The 22,530-nt window shown below is 41.5% G+C and overlaps 5 protein-coding genes across 5 annotated transcripts; 2 read left to right on the top strand and 3 right to left on the bottom strand.

Annotated features, from left to right (window-relative positions):
* Nucleotides 1-765: 765 nt before the first annotated feature.
* On the bottom strand, nt 766-2,030 carry LOC111216863 (claudin-4-like). Its single transcript, XM_022738497.1, has one exon. It carries the CDS (start codon nt 1,954-1,956, stop codon nt 1,195-1,197), a length of 762 nt encoding a protein of 253 aa, XP_022594218.1. The 5' UTR covers nt 1,957-2,030; the 3' UTR covers nt 766-1,194.
* Nucleotides 2,031-3,928: 1,898 nt separating this feature from the next.
* LOC111216908 (claudin-4-like) lies at nt 3,929-5,350 on the bottom strand. Its single transcript, XM_022738557.1, has one exon. The coding sequence runs from the start codon at nt 5,324-5,326 to the stop codon at nt 4,691-4,693; it is 636 nt and encodes a 211-aa protein (XP_022594278.1). The 5' UTR covers nt 5,327-5,350; the 3' UTR covers nt 3,929-4,690.
* Nucleotides 5,351-6,679: 1,329 nt separating this feature from the next.
* LOC111216886 (claudin-4-like) lies at nt 6,680-7,783 on the bottom strand. Its single transcript, XM_022738533.1, has one exon. The coding sequence runs from the start codon at nt 7,670-7,672 to the stop codon at nt 7,049-7,051; it is 624 nt and encodes a 207-aa protein (XP_022594254.1). The 5' UTR covers nt 7,673-7,783; the 3' UTR covers nt 6,680-7,048.
* A 7,530-nt stretch (nt 7,784-15,313) lies between these two features.
* LOC111216869 (claudin-4-like) lies at nt 15,314-16,279 on the top strand. Its single transcript, XM_022738505.1, has one exon. It carries the CDS (start codon nt 15,611-15,613, stop codon nt 16,277-16,279), a length of 669 nt encoding a protein of 222 aa, XP_022594226.1. The 5' UTR covers nt 15,314-15,610.
* Nucleotides 16,280-20,018: 3,739 nt separating this feature from the next.
* Nucleotides 20,019-21,312, top strand: LOC111216893 (claudin-4-like). The gene has a single exon (XM_022738539.1). It carries the CDS (start codon nt 20,176-20,178, stop codon nt 20,830-20,832), a length of 657 nt encoding a protein of 218 aa, XP_022594260.1. The 5' UTR covers nt 20,019-20,175; the 3' UTR covers nt 20,833-21,312.
* Nucleotides 21,313-22,530: the final 1,218 nt, after the last annotated feature.

The raw sequence follows: 22,530 nt of genomic DNA, 5'->3' as shown, positions 1-22,530 counted from the left end.
GATGAACATCAGTCTTGAAGGACTCTATGTAAATGAGGCTCTACATTCCTCATTCAAACAATGCTCTGCCAGTAGCCGTCCTTTGATTGGGCAGGTTTACTGGAAGATCAGGTCCGGTCACTGGTTTCAGCTTCAAAAACAGCAGCAACATGGGCAGCGGAGTATCACCGGATGTCAGACGTTGACAGAAGGGGGCCATCACAGTTTTACACATGACTTCCGTGTAACCGTCACCACATATTTACGAAGCTATTCAAGGAAATGATTTGGTTTTTTTCCTGTCAGAATGAATGTACTCACACTGACCAATGCTGCAGTTGATTGGATCACAACAAAAACCCCATTTAGAGCTGTTTATGGTTGACAGCTGGGATCATGATTAAGATTCAATAAAAGGGCGGCTGTGGCTCAGGAGGTAGAGCGAGTCGTCCATTATTTAGAAGCTCAGTGGTTCGATCCAGGCCGCATGACGAAAGTGTCTTTGGACAAGATACTGAACCCCACATTGCTCCTGATGGTTGTTCCATCAGTGTATGACTGTACGTATGAGTGTGATGTATGAATGTGAGTGAATGTGAAGTATTGCAAAGCGCTATGAGTGGTCAGACTAGAAAGGCATTGTATAAGTGCAAGTCCATTTACCATTCCCTGCTTCTCAATCACCAGATGGGCTCTGCCTTGCCTGAGCTCATCTTTATAGATGATATTTAACAATATTTCATAAAACATGTTGCGATAATGACTCCACAGACAGACAAGTGAATATACTACAAACATTTTATTGAAAGTATTTTGAATAATCTCAATAATAAAGTGGCATTTACAGAAAACAGACGCATCACAAATCATCACTATTTACAAAATATGCTCTGTATAACAAGGATATAAATATATTAAGAGAAACTTCCTTATGAAAAGCAATGCACAAAGCCATGATGACACAATATTCCTCTTATGTCAATAAATCAACCCAAAGAGAAACATTTTATAAAAGATTCATTAAAATCAAAGATCACAACGATTGTTTGTGAGTGAATTACTTTTACATTCCAGCAATGTATTGGAATACATACCATTCTCTATGAATACAATGTGTATTTTGGTGCAATTTTTGCTTTCTAGTGGCACAACAAGTTCCTGAAGCCATCGTGGCAGAAATTTCAGTCTTTTCTCCTCTGTGTGTCCTCTCAATCTCTACAGGTACTGTGCAGGGGAATATGCGGCTGGTGCTGCATACGGTTTGTTGGGTACATATGTCCCTGTCCCTGTCCCTGTATATGGTCGGCTGGATAGGGGAGCGTACACAGGACCATATGTTGCTGGGTTTGCCACTGGGCCTGCATATGGGTACATTGGTGCAGGTGGGTAGCCTGGGTATCCATACATGTGTTTTTGAGGAGGGCACGACGTGGTTAAGATGATCCCACCGACAAGAAGAAGTAGAGCAGAGGCCCAGCCAATGTAGATGGATGCTCCGATTTCCCTCTTCCGCGTCTCGACCGTCAAGGGGTTCTCGAAGTCTGAGATTGTGATGGCTGCAGACCAGCAGACGGGGATCAGGACCAGGATGGCAGAAAGAATGATGAGACAGCCGCCTATGATCACCACCTTGGCCTTTGATGAATCTTTATTCAGGCAGCTGGTGCACTTGGCTCCAATGAAGGTGATCATGAAGCCGATGAAGCCGAAGACGAGGGAGATGATGACCAGAGCTCTGGCGGATTGCAGATCCGGGGACAACCTCAGCACAGACTCATTCAGGCTGCACTGCATCTGTCCCGTGCTCTGCATCACACAGTTCATCCACAGACCATCCCACACTATCTGACCAGTCACGATGTTGGCTCCGATGAAAGTGGTCACTCTCCACATGGGGATCCCGCAGGTCACCGCCACTCCAATCAGGCCTATGAAGCTGATGACCTGACCTGCCACTTCCTTGCCAATCCTCCCCATGGCGAAGAGGCTTTGTCTGTGGCAGGAGAGAGAAGTGTTTCAGCGCAGAGGTCTGTTTTTCTTTCAGAGTGACACAGCTCTCTGACTTGTTGTTTGTCAGAGACCGTACAGGAGGTGGGCTGGCCCATCGTCGGGTGAGTTCTTCTGGCCAAACAAGATTCCTGTGGAGCGAGAGGAGTGGCATCCCTTTTCACACTAAGTCTTCCTTTTGTTCTCGAAAAAACGAATGCACTATTTCTGCAGGGTGGATGTGGTAATTGGATGGAGATACAACAAATCAGTGACTTCAAAGGTCCTGAAACCACATCAGAGCTGCAAATAATCAAATTGTGAATAGTTGTTGTTTTGTCAAACAGGCTCTTTGCTGTGGCAATTTGAAATGAGAGTAGTGGTGATTGTGGTGGTTTAAGATTACACTGAACCTCCAAACACAGCTTAAAACCGGCCGTCAGGACTTCTGGAACTTTGTGATGTCACAACAAAGCAGGTACCACCCTCATTCATATCCAAAGCCCCGCCCACCTGAACCAACCATCCAACCTTGCAGTATTTGGTTTCTCTGAGTGTTTACCTGAAATCTGCTATATTTTTATTGGATCACTCAGTAAACAGAGCTCCAGAGAGAAGCCTGAGAGAGGAGATGTAAAACTAAACTGAGATGGTTTTTGGTTCTTAAAACCACAAATATATCTTCTTATGGATCAACACTTCTTAAATCCTTATGAACAAGTAAAGTTAGTACAAAGTGGAAGTAAATAAATAAAAAGCAAAAATTACAATAAAGTAGTAATAATAATAAACACACAGTTAGCCAAAACCTAGGACCACCTGTGGTCAAATCCTGATTACTGCAACGTTGTCTCGGCTATATTTACTTGTAAAATGATTGCAACAGTTGTTGTCAATCAGGCGCTCCACATCAGAACATGATGAATCAGATAAAACATGGACCCAACCGCTAGTCCGTGTATCAGTGCATAAAAAACATGGATGAAAAACATGCTATGAAGCAAGGGTTGAACTGAAAAGTTGAAAGAGAAGAAAAAGAAGTCGCTCCAGGCAGGTGCAGCAAATTGTCAAAACGACTGACTTTTCGTTTGATGCCGCTGCTAGGTCGACCAACACCAGTGGAGACGGCAGTTAGTCACTGCAGGCTGTAAAAAACCCCTTTATAGAACCTGTTTGCACCAGAAACTTCCAGTGACGTGGCACTCAGCTGACCAACTGTGGAAATATGATCATTCAGTCACTCAGTCAGGAACCTTCCAGATTATAGGACGGGCCCTACTGTTGTGGTCCTGCCAAAAGATTTACATATGCAAATGTGCAAAAAGTAAGAAGTAATGTGTGAGGTAGAATCACACTGTGGACAAATGAAAACCTTAATGGAGTGATGAGACACATGAAGCCAGTCGCATAAAATGAAACTCAGACTGTGACTTTGCATTTCAAAAACACTTCCTACATCCCATGATAGATACCTCTGTTGTGTAAACAGACTGGTGACACTTTCACACACCTTACTCAGTAAGTATCAGTAACCTGATACTGTGCCAACAATCATTTCCACATTCAGGTCCAGTGAGGAAAGTTGTTGTTTTGTGAAATCTGTTGATGACGGGGACAGAACCCATGATGGATCCTTAAAGACCTTTAAAGAGCAGATTGTTAAAAGCTTAAATTAAATTTTCATGCAGGAGAAATTATAATATATAAGATACTGTTTCCATTCCTGCATTTAACTGGAGGATAATTCCTACTGAGAAGCACAATTGTGTTAAATGTTTCCTCTTTCAAAAACAAGAAGCCCAGTAGTAGTGAACACTCAAACACTGAAATAAGAAAGATGGATATTTAATGTACATGTGCATGCATCCTGTTTCCTTTGGAAACTATTGTATTGATGGCTTATTTAACCTGCTCCTTGCATGGTGTTGAATAGAATAATATGAGGCAAACAATAACCTTCCATTACAAATATGCTTTATTTACAGTGATAGAAAATTACAACTTTCACAAGCAAACACAGATACAGTATATAAAGCATTCAGAGGTTCATAGACTTAAATATGGAATTTGCAAACGAACAATAAATAAAAATGCTAAACACAGTGTTTTACAAGAGAAAGCAATTACTTACACCCTCTTTTGTTATTCAGGCAGATGTAATCACTCATCTTGCTTAAGTAGCTTAAGTTCTACATGAAGGAAGCGATATTTATTCTGCCATTATTTGTTAAGATATTAAATGACAATCAAGATAGTTACACTGTGGAACGATCTGAATAAATATTTACACAAATTAATTATTATCACAATACAAATCCTAGTAATTCATCAAGGAGTACAGTGAATGCAAAATTTCAAAAGGCTATTTCAGTTTTAGATTTTAGATATTTAAATAAAACATAATCATAAGCCAAGTTCCTGTTTTGGTTTTGAATTAGAAAAGCAGGAAAAGCACAGTGGTAACATCAGTGAGGATGCTGTTCCATTTAGGTGTGGCAAGCAGCATGCACAGTCCCAGGGCGCGCTGACACAGCTAAATAGAATGCAGCCGTTAGTTACTGCTGCTTTGAAAGACAAAATGTGAGAAACACTAACCGCAATAGAACCTCATGGGTCAGCTTGTCGGACTCATGCCATATTTACTTCACTTGTGAATATATGTTTGTGAAGTTTCCCTCTTGCTATTCCCGTGACCTTGAGAGTCCATGTAGAGGGGCAAACCATCTTATACGTATTCTCTTGATGTGGAGGCTGACTTCACAGGTGTGAATGTGGGTACATAGTGGGGGTGTTCATGTTTTGGCGGGCAGTTCCAACACAGCAGTCCCCCTCCCATCAGCAGCAGTGCAGCGGCCGCCCAGCCGATATACAGCGCCGCTCCTAGCTCATACCTCTGAGCTTCGATCAGCAGCGGGTTGTAGAAGTTGGTGATGATGGTGTTGGCGGACCAGGAGACCGGAATGAGACAGAGCAACCCAGAGACGATGAACAAAACTCCAGCCAGGATGCAAGCCTTTGACTTGGACCGCTCCTCCTCGATGCAGTTGGTGCATTTCCCACCAGCGATTGACAAGACCACTCCAAAGATTCCAGTGAGGATGGAGATGATGATCATGGCACGGGCGGCCTGCAGGTCCTGAGGCAGAGCCAGCATGGAGTCGTACACCTTGCACTGCATCTGGCCCGTGCTCTGCACCACACAGTTCATCCACATGCCCTGCCAGATGGTCTGAGCCGTGATGATGTTGGCGCCAACGAAAGCGGTGACCTTCCACATGGGCAAGGCGCACACCACGATGACCATGAACCAGCCAATCAAAGCCATCGAAATGCCGATGATCTGAATCCCCTGAGAAACCATGTCGGCGGTTTTGCTCCTCACAAGTTAGAATCCAGAGAGAAAGACGAGTGGAGTGGTGTGAGCTCGTATTTATAGGCTGATGTGTGAGAAGAAGGTACAGAGACATGAGGGTATGTGATACCGCAGTCCTCAGCTCCTTTTGGCTGGAAGGAGTTTACACACAAACAGAGACCCAGTGACCTTTAGTTGTGCTGACCTGCTAGAAATCCAAAGCTTCAAGGTCAGATACAAAAAAAATACTGGTTCCTTGTCCATGAACTGAATTTATTCAGGCATATGATGGATGAATAACTAACCCACTTTCACCAGAAAAAAGAAACATTTAATGACTTTGTCCATCAACACTGAATAAATGTGGTGAATATTTATACTAGTGTATTATGGATTCAAGTTTGATTGTGGTTTAATTGTAGTTGATTCTAATTATAAAACAATTAAACTTGATTTAAAAAATACTGTTACCTACATGAGCATGTGATACAGAACAGGCTTCTAAATATTCTGAAAACTGCAGCATTGAGCCCAAGTGCAACAGCTCAGTCAGACGTGAAGACAAACCACAAGATCTACCAGAAAAGAGCACCAGGACAACTTCCACATTCTCATAATTGTAAATGAAAATACAGATATTAGTTCATAGCACAATGAAATCAAAAGGAGTGTATGTGTGTGTGTGTGTGTGTGTGTGTGTGTGTGTGTGTGTGTGTGTGTGTGTGTGTGTGTGTGTGTGTGTGTGTGTGTGTGTGTGTGTGTGTGTTTCTTTTTAACAGCAGGGGGCAGTGTTGGACAGGACATCGCTTAGACAGGAAGCGCTTCACTAAATTAAAGCTTTAGTTCCCATTTCAGAGCTAACACACACATATATATATATATGTGTATATATATGTGTGTGTGAGAGAGAGAGAGAGAGAAAGAGAGAGAGAGAGAGAGAGAGAGAGAGAGAGAGAGAGAGAGAGAGACTATATTCATTGCATGTTTTTCATACAGACTGATTTCCCACCCACATTGTAATATTGTTGTATTGAGTCTATTTTTATTGCTTTTTCAATGATTATGTTGTATCATAAAATAACTATAAATAAAAAGTTTCATTTTTCTAACATCAAAAAAGAAATTATTCAGAGCTGATGAGTAAAGGAGTATAGTAATGATAATGGCAATGAAAATAAGGATTTATTTTGGGACCAGTTGATGTGTAGAACTTTGTATCACTACTAATTGGATATTAATCAGCTAAATTATATTTGTTGTGTATATAAGAGCCAAACCTCGTCTTCTTTCTGAAGGCTCAATTTTAGTTTCAGATGTATATATGTAATAATTTCAAAGGACACACGAAACATGATGATTCACTATTGATAAAAAAAATCTTTATTTACAGTTTTAGACAATCAAGTATAAAACACATTTTAAAATAAAATGATATGTAAAAGGAAAAGACAATCCATCAAAGTAATCATGATGTTAAATGTTGATCTTTTCTGCCTCAGGAGCAGTTGTCTGGGTGTGGTGCACATCTCTTTTTCTTGGCACAGATGAAACAAATCCAGAAGTGCAGTAACTCAACATGACAGCATCAAACCAAACTGTGAGCTCCATAACATCAGTGTGAAATTCAAATCATACTAAATGTGGCAATATGGATCAGTATCATTGATCACAAAGCCTTCGACTCAAGTCCGTTTTACAGTCTCTTGGCTTCCTCGTTTGGCTTCTCTCTCCTCAGACGTAGTCCTTGGGTGCAGATGAGCGGGCAGCCGAGTACTTGGCAGAGTAGTTATCCTTGGGAGGACAGTTGGCACAGAGGATCGCACCTCCCATGATGAGGAGGGCTGAGGCCCCCCAGCCGATGAAGAGTGAAACTCCCAGCTCCCTCTTCTGAGCCTGGGGCACTAGTGGGTTGTAGAAGTCCCTTATGGTGGTGTTTGCTGTCCAGGACACTGGGATGAGGCACAAAACACCAGCAACAATGAAGACCACTCCAGATGCTATGCCAATCTTGATTTTGGAGCTCTCGTCCTCCACGCAGTTGGTGCACTTGCCCCCTGCCATGGACAGGAGGATGCCGACGATGCCAATCAGGACAGAGATGATGATGAGGGCACGAGCAGCCTGGAGGTCCCGGGAAAGGGCCAACATGGAGTCATAAACCTTGCACTGCATCTGGCCTGTGCTCTGGATCACACAGTTCATCCAGATGCCTTCCCAAGTGGTTTGAGCAGTGACGATGCTCTGGCCGATGAAGGCTGTTACTTTCCACTGGGGCAGAGCGCAGGCAACGATAACCCCAATCCAGCCAATAATGCACAGGGCAGTGCCCAACATCTGACAGCTGGCTGACACCATGTTTCCTCAGAAAGCTTCTTGCTCAGATGTCAAAAAAAAAAAAGGTCCAAAAGTTGTGTCTCTGGAAGTCAGTAAAATCTTGCTTGGTTGAAGCCCAAGAGTAAATGTTTGGGCAAGGTCGGAGCAGGTCTTTTATACACTTAAGCCAGGAGGGGCTTGAGACACACACACTGTCACATAGAGCTGTGACGTAATGACTACCCTCACCACTCCCACTCCCTACCTGGACATGTGTCATCATGTCAGTTTTTGTCTCTGCCAGGTAATCGTTACAGGTGGATCAGCCACACTGTGACTAACAGGTATTGAGATTTTACAAAATACCATCAGCCACACCCTCAAAATGATGGTGTAGGCCATTATAGCTTATTTGTTCCTGTTTTCCAAAATGTTTTTTGTAATGTAAGGTGATGTGACATTGCCTGAATGTCAGCTGAAAATCGTGCGTGCATTAAATGTCAGCTTTTCCGGAACAATGAGGAACCCTTTGCTAAAAGATGATGACTTTGCTTTTGTTTAGTTCCTTCAAAATGTTTCCTAAAAGTGCAAATCGTTCTTCCAACTAAAACTTGAAACAAACAGTCGATGCTTATTTCAAGTTACCTGTCATTTCCATAGTTTTCATAAAACAATCTGAAGTTTAGTTTTTTGTAGACCAAAAGAAGTTCTTGTTGGGATTTTGCTTCTAATGTCTGTCGACATTTGACCTTTGGTCTCAGCTCAGGGAGTTTCTGGTGTACGAGTGAAAATATGTCTCCATCCGAATGTGTAGAATAAGTGTATAACAATACCATTCTCTTCCTTACTGCACTGTTTCTTGGTTTTAGAATTAAATACACAGAATTTTAGTCAGGCTCAATGTTATGAAAAAGATAAGAGTAGTTGAAGCTAAATTCTTCTACTGCAAATATTTAAAACAAAAATGACTTATATACGTCGAATAACTGTCGATGTCAGCTCCCACAACCAGCATATTGTTAAAGTTCTCACATTGTTCGTCATAAATAAGTGACTTTATTAAACTATAAAATAGAGAAGGGCAGCTGGTTGGATCCCTGCTCAGACCATTCTGGTATTAATAAATCCCAGTATCCTCAGGTATTTATTGCACAACTAATGAAGTACATCCTGTACGGACTGCACTGATTTAAACAGGCCTATCATACAGTAGTGAAACAGAACCGCAACAACAGCACAGCCAAAGGACATGCCCATGAAAATATTTTTATAAGTAGAAAACAGACCGCAAGATATTTAATAATGATGCTATTAAAAAGGAAAACAACAATAAAATGAGTTGTTGTTTCCATATAAACCCAGTTTATATATCGATACCAATCACAGAATTATACTTCATGAGATGTAGGGCAGGAGAAAATAAAGAGAAAACAAAACTGACCTTTCAGCGATGTCAGTCCTTAAAGTCTGAAGGTTTTGTTGCCTTCTCTGACAGGTTGTCTTTGGAGAAGATTGTGCACTCTGCAGCCCAGGTCCCACTTGAATTATTGAAAGTTTTCCACGGCAGTGAGAAGACATCAGGAGGGAGATGTTGGAGAAAAGGCAAACACCATGCCAAGTGATTCCATTTGACAAACAGTTGCAAAAAGAGGGAATGGTGAGAGGGGGCAAAGAGAGGTAGAGAGAGAATCAGATTGTTTCAGAAATGAATAGAGGCAGTGTTTAAGAGCCAAAACGGCCGTTAGGACTATAATGCCTCTATTTTATCCAAGGTAAGATCATTAAAGCTGCTGTGGCCTGGCTATGGAGATTGGGTTCCACACACAAGGAAGCAGGGAGGAATTTCCACAATTAAGACTCTGAGGAGAGATGGTCTCAGGGTGAGATTAGTCCTGATGGGAAGGTCCTGATCGGCCTCAGGCAGGAACATGCCTCATGTTTTAAAAAAAAAAAAATGCATATACAGTAAACATGTTGCTCATACACATGCAACAACTTCTGTGCCCTTACATATCAGATACTGAATAATCTTTTTTCTTACTCAATGAAGTACAAAAAAAAAGTACAAAAAAAAAAAAAAAATCTTAAAGGCTGAATGTAGGCGACTGTGTGAGAGTGTTTGCATTTTTGAAAGTCAATGACAGTGTCACGTTGAGCTGATGCTGCATTCATTCCTCACTGAGGCAACGTTGCAGAAGGGAGCAGGACAAACTTCACAGAAGCAGGGAAAAGACTTGACTCCAGCAGCCATGAGAAAATGCCAGAGGGAGGAGAGGTGACAAGTGTCAACAGGTAGTCTGAGGCAAGCCCAGACTTCTCAGTAACGGCTGGCTTTGACTTTCGCTCAGATGTCCAAGCCTTCAGTTAAACTGGCTGGGTCAGTACATATATCAATACAAAGTTATAATTTTGGCCGTTTAGCTTTGTCCACATAAGCCACGTTTATTGAGTTTCCCGTGGTTAAATATATATAACGTTAATCAACAGATATGAATGAAATATGTGTGTATATACAGTACTGCACATACATACAGAAACACATCAGTTATTTTGAATGTTTAGGGCAGGAAACTAAAGTTTACAAAATGTAATGTTTTGTTCATTAATTGATTAATTAAAAGAAGGAAAGTTATAAGAACATCCTGTTTTGAAACATAACTGTGCCTCCAGTTCTCTATGAAAATAATATTATTTTGTGATGTAATGAAAATCGTCCTCCTACATTGTTCGTCTTTTTTAAGAAATTTGAAAAAAAAAACTGTAGTTTCATGTACCAGATTGGGAAGTATGTGTGTGTGTGTGTGTGTGATGTCATCACTGTGAGCCCTGAGGCCATTGTTCAGGCACAGTCACAGTTTCAGTGGGTGGTTTAGGCACAGTAAGTATCTCTGTGGGATCCTCAGTGAGGCATGACACATTGTCAAATGACAAAAACAGGAACCAGAATCTGAGTCTGCAGAAGTGATTAGAGAGAATTTTAGAGATATTTTAGAGAAGTAGCATCGAGACTGTAAGACATCTCCACATATCAAACACCATAGTGTCACTTTCTGATCTGTTTTGTTCTTTTCTACTCTGAAAACACGATGGCTCAGATAATTCTCTTAATGCTCTTGTTTTTTTTTTTGTTATTTTTCTGATGGAGGACTCCTCAGCTGCAAATCTCATTTGGATGTTTTTCTTAATGAGAGTGCCATATAATATGTGAAAGTCGAGTGGTCTACTTGTGATATGGGCTAACATAAGCCACCCACAAGTCAGGATATAAGCCGTTCTGGTTGTTAAATAGGGAGTGACTGAGGGTTTGTTTTTTGGCCTGTGGAAACTTTGAGCTTCATTTGTGCGCACTGCGAGCAGCAGGGACCGGAGCTTTGCTGTCTTTAAACAAAACACAGAAGCAAGTTTCGCTTACTTATTTATTAATTATTGTCTTACTTCCTAATACATGTCGTTATTGACATTCATAATTGGACTTCCCTCTGTGGGCTTTAATAACTTGTCCTGTACTCTTTGAGATCAGTGGTGAAACAACCACAAATGCCAAACGACCAAATTACAAAATCTAAAGAAAGAAAGAAAGGTGTGAATTAAATGAAGACACAACAGGTGAGAAAGAAAATGTTAGTAGTAGTCAGGACTGTGAAGAAACAACAACCTACAGTAGACACCAGTACTCAATGGAAACTGGTCAGACCTGTTCGCACTCCCATACAGCGAAAAGTGAATATTTAGCAAGGTGCTCTGCAAGTAGCTACATGTATATCTGCAAGTAATAGTCCCAGGTGCACCTGCTGTAAGTGTGGGGAAATCCCTCAGTAATGGTCATGTTTGGTGTGGATAAGAACATCAGACAATGGCCTGGTGTTCAGAGACAAAGATCTTCACTGTATAAATCTGTTGTATCCAGCAAACAACACGTGCATGAGATGACTCACAGTGAATACAGTATGACATTCAGTGAACATTAACTGTGGTCTACTTAAAATGTAAATACATGTTTGCATAAATTTGTTTTGATTTTGATAAACAGCCTGTGCTCCACATTGAACCATAAGAAAGTTTATGCAAAATTACATTAAGGGAAGTTAATGTAACAATGCAACAGGCTGTTCCTGAAACTTTATACAAACAAAAACAAAAGCAGCCTCCTTGAACATATTAATGTGGGTAAATCTAGTGTCTTTTTTTTTTTTTTTAAACTTCATACACAATAAGCTGTATGAAGGTGCAAATCAAAACCCTGACAGCCAGTAACGAAGAAATAATACCGATTAAAAGTCAAATCTTACAGCCACACAAGAGGTAACACAAATCCAGTTGCAATATTTTACATGTGTTAGAAGTGTTGTAGTGAAGTGTGTGCGGACAGATTTATTTGAAACTCAAACATACATCACTCTCAGTAAAAAGGCAGTGTTAGTGTGAGGTTATCAGTGTGTTTTTGAAACTATCAGTTGTCCTTAGCAACGTCCAAATGTCCGGCCTCAGGCAGAATCTGTGTTGCACAAGTGCTGTTCTGCCTTACTATTACAGAGTAACTAAACACTTCACTTGTTATGCACACAGTATGTTTCTATCATATGTTTCATAATGATGAGTGGTCTATGGTAACGATACAGTGGAGAGGTTTACTCCCACTTCTCCCACTTTTAGCCTCCTTGCTCTGGCTCCCAGTATGTTTCAGAATTGATTTTAAGATCCTACTGTTGACTTTTAAAGCTGTTGACGGCCTCTCTCCGTGCTACATCTGACCTTTTAACAGCTTATGAACCAGCTCGTAGCCTGAGATCCTCGGGCAGAGGTCTTTTAGATGTTCCTGAGCCAAAGCTAAAAACCAGAGTTGACAGGGCTTTCACAGTCAGAGCCCCGAAACTCTGGAACAAGCTGCCTGAAGAAATCAGGTCAGCAGAGTCAGCGGCCTCTTTTTAATCTCTACATACTTTTATCGTAGAGCTTTTCCCGGTATTACTTAATTTTAATTTTTACTTTTGCTTTTATTGACAACTTTTTATTTGTTTATTTGGTTTTAATGATTTTCACCTATCGCCCTCTTGCTGGTGACACTGCCTTTGGTCTATTTGCACAAAGACACTTGAGTTTTGGTTGTATTTCTGATTGCTTGTTATAATTATTTAATTATGACCCACATGTTTGATTTCACTGCCCTCTGTAAATCACTTTGTAACGTGGGTTTAGAAAAGCGCTCTATAATAAAGATCATTATTATTATTATTACTTGCCAGCCTCATTTAAAATGCATCTCTGATTTAAGGGTCAATTATGATATTTTGTTTATTGCTTTACATGTCTTACCACTGATAGCAAGTAATTTGTATACTTGTTTTTTTGCATTCCTATGTTTTTAGATACATTGTGGAGAACATGTTATCAGGGTGTGAAAAACTGCTCCTGCATAAAAGGTTAAAAAAGCAGAGCACACCTCTGGAGACACCAAATCTTAGTGGTTTTCAGATGCATTAGCCAATCACACAAGCTGTATCTGTTTATTTCTGACTTTATCTGGTAATCCACAGAGCTGCACCACGCTCCACCGCTCAGCATTCAAATACTTTTCCTTGGAAGCACGAACTCCCTAACACTGCTCCTTGCACTCCTTGCACGGGGACTGCTGCCAGGTGCAAACTAAAGGCAAAGGGAGAAAACAACATTTGATTCATTTTCACAAATAACTGAGGAAATAAATCGAATTTGAAAATCACTTTTCAAACCCCAAGTTACAAAGTGCTTCACACAAGGCAACAAATTAAACAAATTTTAAAATTATCAGATTGAACTGACAAACAAACAATTCCAGTGATTTAAAAATGTTTTAAGAGATGTTACTGTCTCAGTCGACCTGATTTCTGTGAGTAAACAGTAAAACTTTCAGATATCAGAATTGCATGCATGCTAATCAACACGAACCAAGCAGATACAACCAAAATCCTAATGCAGGGCGACTCCTGCAAATCCAGTCAAACATGATCAACAACACAAAGGTATAATGCAATAGTGGCTCCCCCTGCCTGTAAAAGCATACACCTACATTATGATGCACATAAACAATCCCATGAAATGATTGTGTTGAAGTGAAGTCTAGCCTGCGGTGTTTCTGAGCAGATGTGTTCACCTTCTTCCTCTTCTTCTTCGGCTTAGCAAAGCTCTTTAAAATAAACAGTACTTCATGCTGGGGACCTTTATTCTGCAGCAGACGTTTTGATGTCATAGCGATGTCATCTCTGCCGTCTGATGCACTGAGGTCTTTTCTCAACAGGTTAATAACACCTTTACCAGAACTGTGACTATCACTCAGGCTGAAGCTTTAAAAAGCCTCATTTTCTAAACTGAGGGAAAATATTCAAGCTGATGGAAGAACGTTTTTGGCAGCCTATTATTCTTCTTACCGATGTACAATATTGCAATATTATGTCATTTGCAATCAAAATGATCTGGATACCAAAGATCCCGTCCGGTGTGTTTGTCTAAGTTTGTGTGGGAGGATGGGGGGGGGTGTGTGTGTGTGTACATGTGTACATGTGTGTCTGTGGAGGAGGTTGACTGCAGGGATGCTCATTCTGACCGCTGACCCCCGGTGACCCCTGTTAATTAGAGAAAAGCCTGTAATGACAGAGGGCTCACCTCAGTAGTCCTGTTGTCTAACAATGAAGCTGTTCTTGATATTTTAGAAGATATTCCCACCTGCTGAGGTATGAAGTGGTCGACATGATAAAAGGCTGATATGGATTCAGATATGGACAGAGCAGCTGTGATACACTATTATGTGAATGCTTAAGAGAGACAATGCTCACATATATATTTGATAGAGCTGCTTTCTGGGCCTTTTGCACCTTCTTTACCATTTTTGGTAAAATTTTTAGTCGAGTTTTTTTAATTGACTCGCTCAGACAGAACTGTTTTAGCCTAAAAACTAAATGTGCTCTCTGTCCTTTAGGTTTCCCAATAAGTGATCACACACAAAGGGGATATTTACTGAGGGGATTAGTTCCACACATGACGCACCATTAAGTCACAGGTATGTATTTATGGTTTAACATTTGCCACGGTGAGTCCCATGGAGATTCAAAAGAGTATCATCTGCTTATGCCAGATCATAGACTACAAGGCTGATATTGTCAGCGTGTTTAGGTTTTTGAATATGTATATATATATATATATATATATAAACATAAACCCCCAGAAAAACACCTCAAGCATGCAGACTGATAATGAGCCCTGTTCACTTACACCCTGTGTTTTTTCTCTCCCAGGTAGGATTATGTAGCTGACCAACAAAAACAAGGCCTGTCATTGTTGCTTTTTTTTCTTTCCTGCATGGAGATCTCATTCAGATGGTGATTCAGCATTTTTGTTCAAGGTTGTCACATGACAGAGAAACACAGATACTTACTCTTTCTCAAATTCAAAAGGCTTGAAAGGAATGCTGGTAAACTAGCATCTTAGTACAACCAGAACTGAGTACATCGATGATTCTTGTAAGTGTCATCTTTGTAAATGTGATTTGGATTAAAGAGAACACTTTCCTCCAGAAACCATGTTTCTTTAATATTTATTAATATTTTTTACTGTTATCTGAGACTCAACAGGAGCCTGACAAGATGTTTTCATCAAGAAAAGTGATTTTCAGGATTTTTACATCTGATTCAATTTCATTTTCACGCAATTTCATAAAAAGAAAAATATAATTAAAGTATCCCCAATGCGGGTGTAGTTTGAAGGTAAACATGATGCCCACCTTAAGCTGACTCCACCTTCAGTCGTCAAAGCTCTATAAAGAAGGTGAAATCTGTTTCTCCCTCTCTTTTCTCTCTCACTAAAAGTCTTACGCAGGACTTTGAGTCAACGAGATCCGATATCGCCTTCATCTCAGGAGGGTTGAGCCTGCGGACACAGAAGGCCTTCTATCCACTGAGCCCAGGAAGAGAGTCTTGTTCAGCTCCTTCTTCATCCCCAGCTCCAACTATGTACTCTGCAGGCGTGGAGATCCTCGGGATGATCCTGGCCGTGGCCGGTTGGCTGGGGGTGATGGCGGCCTGCGGCCTGCCCATGTGGCGGGTGGCCGCCTACATCGGTCAGAACATCGTCATCTCCCAGGTGATCTGGGAAGGCTTGTGGATGAACTGTTCGGTGCAGAGCACGGGCCAGATGCACTGCAAGGTGCACGACTCCATGCTGGGGCTACCGGTAGACCTGCAGGCAGCTCGCGCCTTGGTCATCGTCTCCATGGTGATGTGCATCGTGGGCATCGGTCTGTCAGTGGCTGGCGCCAAATGCACCAACTGTAGCCGGGATGTGAGCAGTAAGCCACGGCTGGTGGTGGCCGCTGGAGCGACCTTTGTGGTGGCCGGACTGCTGCTGCTGGTGGCTGTGTCCTGGACGGCCCACGCCATCGTCCTGGGCTTCTACGACCCACTGCTGGAGGAGACAGGGAAGAGAGAGTTTGGTAATGCTCTGTACTTTGGCTGGGCTGCCTCCTGCCTGCTGATTCTAGGGGGGGTCCTGCTCTGTTGCTCCTGCCCCCCCAAATCGGCTACAGCACCGAGCGGTGGTGGCTCTGTGCCTCCCCGGGCGGACTACTCAGCTGTCAAAACCATGTCAGTCAATGGATACACCAGAAGAGACTATGTATAAACGTGTGACATGCGAGTGCGGGTGCAGATTCACAGACCAGCGTTAATTAATCTGTGGTCAGTGGCTGGATGCCTGATGACATGGATTTTAATGCAGCACATTGGACTTGAACATTAAGTATGCATGCTTCATGACGTGTCCTTATGATGTTGTCTTTACTATGTTTTTCTGTAGTGGTGGGCATCTTATGTTGCTCTTAATATTTCATTTCTACTATTACTACATTTGATTTGTAGATTTTGGATTTTTATTTTATTAAGATGTCTTTGGTGTTCAGAAATTCACACAGTTTCTAAGCAGGTAATTCCAGACTAAAGTGAGTTTTAACGAAATTATAAATAAAAAACAAACTTTCAAACCTTCTTCATAGTGGAAATGCAGTTTGTAACTCGGCACTTTAATGCCACAGAGTCAGAAATTGATGCTTTAATTAAGTGTAACATAACCACCATTTCTACACAAGTTCTTCAGTATGCAGAAAGAGGGGCGTAAGCCAGCTGTAGGGCTCAGCGCAGTCTGAGCAATAAGAGCTGTACTGGTGCACACCGAAATTAGGTATTTTATTTCAATGCAAATGGAACACAGGAACAATGGTGGGCTTGTTTTAGAAGAGCACCTTATGCTTCCCTTCCATTGTGGCCTGTCCTCCATTTGCGAGAGTGAAACTGGGTCAGAGATAAAGGACTATCTGCAAGGGGATGTATCCCGGACTGTAATTGAGCCCAAATGGAGCCACAAAGACCCTGTTAATCAGCTGGTTTGCAACTGTTTACTTTGCTTCCAAAATGGGATTCACTTAAATAAACATGTATCTAATTGCTCAAAGAGTTACTGGAGAACCTAAACAAAATCAGGTACTGTGGGGAAAATGTGTGATGTGATTGAAACCAACAATGTTAAAGGTTTTTTTTTTTTTTTGGACACCTGTCCTATCTTGGTTTAATGTCAACATTTTGTCAATCTGCTGAAATATTGACATTCTTAATATCCCTTTTAAGACTTCTTAAAATCCTTGTTCAGCAACACATTCTACCTACAACTTATAGAAAATATGACTTGGTAATTCAGCACTCCTGCTTTGCAAGCAATATTTAAAAAAAATGAAAATCTAAGAAACAAAGACACAGTTTGAAAACATTTCTTGCTTTCTTAACTTGCTTTGGCTTAAGCTATGTGGCTAATGATCTAAAGAACAGGCGTTTAATATACTAAAAACTGCAGCACTGTATGTCTGAGTCCAAGTGCAACAGCTCAGTCAGAAGTGAAGACAAACCACAAGATCTATCAGAAAAGGGCAGCAGCTGGTCCGTGTAAGAAAGCCTGAATCATCTGAGATAGTTCATCTTGTGCATTAGATAATGTGTCTTTTGATATTCCTTGGACAACACAGATACAGATATTAGTCAGTTCATAGCACAATGATATGAAAAGGAAGCAGCAGCGGTGGAGCCAGTCCTCAGGATTTTACACATTTCATTTCATGTCATTTAAGTGAGTTCAACTTTTAGCTGTGTGTATGTGTTAGTGTTGGCTCCATAGACTTTGTCTGCCCAACCAAACAGTGTTTGAATAATTTTCCTGCCCAGCTAGCCCTGTTAGCTAGTTAATACTAGCTGTGCTACTTAGCTGTGTTTCCATTAACCATGAACCTGAAACTGCAAACTAAAAAAAACAAGGAATGGAAACACGTGAATTTTGCAAAAACTCTGAAATGTCACAAAAAGCAATATTTCACAAAAGTGAAATGGAAACACTTTTTCCACATTTAAGTGACATGACATGAGTAGTTACATGACATCCCAAAACATTGCAGACTATTATCTCCCATAAATCCCTGATACATATACAATATAAGGGTTTTGCTTTTCCCGTCGTTACGTGCACCACATGCCCACGTCGCCTTCAATTAAATACTACAAAACCTTCTTGTGGTGTATGCAATCGAAATCCCCATCCCAACAATTAGCAGATGATGGAAATTCAACGTGTTTAATTGGAATGATTTTGCAAAAGGTGAAAACACAGCTTTATTCACCGAACATAACACAGTCGAAACACAGACCATTCGCAATTGTGTTTTGTCAACTTTTCTGAACTGCAATGGAAACGCGGCAACGGCAATAAATGAAAATGTTATAGTCCTTGGGGTTAGTAGTGTTCTGATACTTAAAGGTCCATGTTTCCTTCAGGACTTTGAGTAGCTATCAGAAACTTTTTGACAAATGTTCAGTTTGTTGCATAGTCATCAAATACAGGTCGTATTTAAAGGTGAAGTACAGCTTTTGAATACCATTACCACATGATGTTGGTAAAGCAGCCTCTCGTTATGATTTAATTCAATTCCGATCCGATTCAAAATTCAATGCCGTGAAAGTAACATGAGAGACTGAGATAAAACTACTGGAGTTGAGAGTGTATGTTTAGGAGGAGCTTTCCCTGTGGCACGTGCAGTAGTTAAACTGAGGTTGAAACCCCTGATGCACTATGTGACCTTCAGGACAAGGACACTGATAAGACCACTGACCCACCAACCCACCCATCCATGTGCGCACGCACACAGACAATTGTTTCAGCTTCCAACACACTGGCCCACCCTCGCTTTGTGTGACCAGAATCACCATGAGAAGCATGTCTTTTTCCTGAAAGAAATACGTTATCAGTCCTGAATACCTTCCACGTGCAGATACTGCATATTTAGAGGGGGTTTGTGTAGTTTGCATTGCTGTTACCGCATGTGGTCTCAGTTATTAACCTCCCACGGTAACCAGTGAGACACATTAGTCAACTGAACATACTGTCAAGGCAACAGAGAAAAGCTATTTATCATCACGGATCAGCACACCCCAACGTTATTACGTAATATTTCATCATCTGCGTTGTTCTGAGATCTGCAGATCTGTTTTGAGTGGAGAGAAAAAAGTTTAGTTTATCATCATCAACATCCTCTCGTATGGGAAGGTACTTCTAGTTATGGGCAGCGTGTCAGCACACTCAAATGCTAAAAAAAAAAATTAGGTCAAGAGTAGTTACTGGAAACATTTTGGGCACAATGGTTCTGAAAGATGTCTAAAAGAACTTTTCTACACGTCCTCACCCACTCACTGCAATAGTTGGAGTCTGTAGATAACAGCTGAACACTTCCTACGAATCTGCAGTTAAAAAAAACCCAAACATTTTGGTTCTTATCTTAGGACGTTAAGCAATGATGGTAAGCCACAGTAAATGGAAACGTGAAGGCCAAGTTTTATCAAATTCACTGGAAAGATACAGAGGCTGACACAGGACAGATATGAATATACCCTTTGAATAATCACAGCACTCCCACCGGTTTCCAAAGAGTTATCCCCTTTTCACCACTGCCATCACGCCCCTCCTTTCTTCTTCCTCAGCTTCAGTTAATATAGTTCATATAAATAAGGTATAATTAAAGCAAAATGTGATTCACAACTTTTGTGTACAACTCTTAATGTTAAACATCTGACTCATCTGTCAGTCGCAAGTACAATGAGAAACCTGCAGCTCTTAATATTGTGCCTTCCACTTTCAATCATTCATCCAGAGATCTTTACCATGTCTGTTATACTTTAACTACTCCAGACCTGAGATACAGACCCTCTGTTTACTCTCCCCTCACCCAAACAGGTGGGAGTGCTACCGGGGGGGCCGAGCAAGTTGAATGATTAAGCTGAGGCTGTGACTGGCTTTTTTGACCATTCAAACAAGGTGGGACAGACGATGATTAGAGCCTGTTCCTGGCCAATAACCAAGTAACTCCACCTTCTGCTGTAGAGAAATGCGCTGTTTATATCAGCAATCAGCTCCACAGAGCCCACTCACTCAATCAGCTTCCATCTAGAGAGGGCATCAGTGCGCTTTGACTCACAGATAATTCAGACATGCCTTCAGTGGGACTGGAGATACTTGGAGTGGCTCTGGCTGTCCTGGGATGGATTTCCGCCATCGTGTCCTGCGCCTTGCCCATGTGGAGAGTGTCTGCGTTCATTGGGGTGAACATAGTCACAGCACAGACCACCTGGGAGGGCATCTGGATGAACTGCGTGGTCCAGAGCACAGGTCAGATGCAGTGTAAAATCCACGACTCTATGTTGGCTCTAAGCGCCGACCTTCAGGCAGCCCGCGCCCTCACCGTCATCTCCATCGTGTTGGGCATTGTGGGAATCCTGGTGGCGATTATGGGGGCAAAGTGCACCAACTGCGTGGACGAAGAGACAGCAAAGGCCCGGGTGATGATAGCTGCCGGGGGGGCCTTCATCTTGGCCTCTCTGACCCAGCTGATCCCTGTTTCGTGGTCTGCACACACTATCATCGCGGAGTTCTACAATCCAGTCATCCCTGAGGCACAGAAGAGGGAGATCGGCGGAGCTCTGTACCTGGGCTGGGCTGCAGCTGCATTTCTGCTCATTGGAGGCGGCATCCTCTGCTCCAGTTGCCCCCCACAACCTGAGAAAAGGTACGGGCCTCCGTCAAAGATGATGTACTCGCAAACCAGGTCAATCGCCCAGAGCGACTACAACAGGAGAAACTACGTCTGAACTTACACCTGCTCTTTTCTCACACCCTCTGCCGTCATGGAAAAGACTGATCAAAGAGAACTGGAGAGTACAGTCATTTTTTATAAATTATACACGTGTTGTCTTCATGTTGAGATGGAGGAAAAGCTGATATTCATGTCACCATATGTCCCTTCGAACAAACTTGTTTCCCTTAATTTTATTGTGTGCAACTTTGTCACTGTTGGGAGCCGTGAAGTGAACAACTGTATGTTAGTGATGTGTTGTCGCCTTTATTTTATACTTACTTTATACTTACTAAAATGAATTGTATACATTGTAACACACACTTAGAGAAAGGTTGGTTCTAGTTTTTTTGTATTGACTGTGTATGTGTTTCATGAAGAATTTCAGATTTGATTGGAGGTATGTGAAGCCACATAATGTAGTTTTGTTATCCATACATTTTTTAAATCAGTTCATCTGAAATGTTTTAATGTTTGACGTGTTTTTTTCATTAAAGGCCTTGATTTTTTTTGACTTAAGTTGTCTGTTTCTTTAACATTTAAGGCTGAGAGGCTGACACATTCTGTATTCCAAAGTTTGAAGAAATTATATGAAATATCAGACCAAAGACCAAAAAAACTAAACATTATGCCCTGAATTCTACTGGGACCTCATAGGTGGCCTGAGCCCTCAAATTGAGAACCAGTGCTCTATTACACAGTCTATACTGCATGCGCCCATAGTCAATAATTCAAAAAGCAGGTCATGGTAGATCGAAGTCATACATTGTTACACATTCATCTATAATCTTTTCATAACAGAACTGACACCAATGGGGAAATTGGAACTGCACAATCCAAAATACATCCAGGACGATGTTTACTCTGTATAGAAACAGGTGCAAAGAAAAATGTCTGACTCCGTGCACCCTGCATACCCAGCCATTAGTCTGACAACTGGAGCACCTATTCACCTGGCTGTCTCCCATATGTCTGTTGGGTCTGTGATAACAAGAACCACTGCTTTGTCAGCTGCCACCACACTCGACTATCTGCACTGCGCTCCCAAACAATGGACCCATTTCATGTCAGAGGGGGAGACTGGGTGAGTGGGGTGGGGGTGGGGGTGGGGGGTTGTCAACACTGGGGCCACAGAATGCTAAAGGAGGTCGCGCGGCATTTCAAGGGAGACAGTCCCAGCCTCAAAGAATTTCAAGGGCATTCTGCAGACAGACAGACAGAGTCATTAGGGCCTATCAAACATAACAGGTCAGCTGTCCGGTGAGGACCTCGTAACTCCAAGTTATCACACTTTCCTTTAAAGTTTAAGAAAGTTCTTTTATCCGTGGTCTCAGGAAACATTTAAAAAAACCTCATTGCATATATGTCAGTCAATGCGAAAGCCAGATGTATTTCGGAGATGTAAAGTTTGCACCACACAGCTCTGATAAGACGGTGAGGAGGCTGTTACTGAGAAATAGAGGTTAGGCATTCTTAAATTATTAGTCATTAAAAAAAAAAAAAACATCACGAGAGCTGCAGACAGAGACCTGAGCTCATGATGAGGAAGCGATCTATGAGGTACTTTAGTTTTTCAGTGATTAACACGTTCCGATTCGAATGAGGAGAATCCATTCACAACCTGTTTCATGAGCACCATAAAGAGAACTGTTGATTTATAAGATAAATCAGCCAATCTTTTTGCACTGAGGTGTGTACAAATATGAACACAACA

Source organism: Seriola dumerili, unplaced genomic scaffold (assembly GCF_002260705.1).
Source record: "Seriola dumerili isolate Sdu_G_001 unplaced genomic scaffold, Sdu_1.0 BDQW01000036.1, whole genome shotgun sequence".
In the NCBI taxonomy this organism is placed as follows: Eukaryota; Metazoa; Chordata; class Actinopteri; order Carangiformes; family Carangidae; genus Seriola; species Seriola dumerili.
Note: the sequence above shows the minus strand (reverse complement) of the source record. Positions and strands in the feature narration are given on the sequence as shown.

Excerpts from the sequence above, each read along its gene's own strand:
- LOC111216886 (XM_022738533.1), bottom strand. The coding sequence starts at position 7,672 with ATGGTGTCAGCCAGCTGTCAGATGTTGGGCACTGCCCTGTGCATTATT.
- LOC111216893 (XM_022738539.1), top strand. The coding sequence starts at position 20,176 with ATGCCTTCAGTGGGACTGGAGATACTTGGAGTGGCTCTGGCTGTCCTG.
- LOC111216869 (XM_022738505.1), top strand. The coding sequence starts at position 15,611 with ATGTACTCTGCAGGCGTGGAGATCCTCGGGATGATCCTGGCCGTGGCC.
- LOC111216908 (XM_022738557.1), bottom strand. The coding sequence starts at position 5,326 with ATGGTTTCTCAGGGGATTCAGATCATCGGCATTTCGATGGCTTTGATT.
- LOC111216863 (XM_022738497.1), bottom strand. The coding sequence starts at position 1,956 with ATGGGGAGGATTGGCAAGGAAGTGGCAGGTCAGGTCATCAGCTTCATA.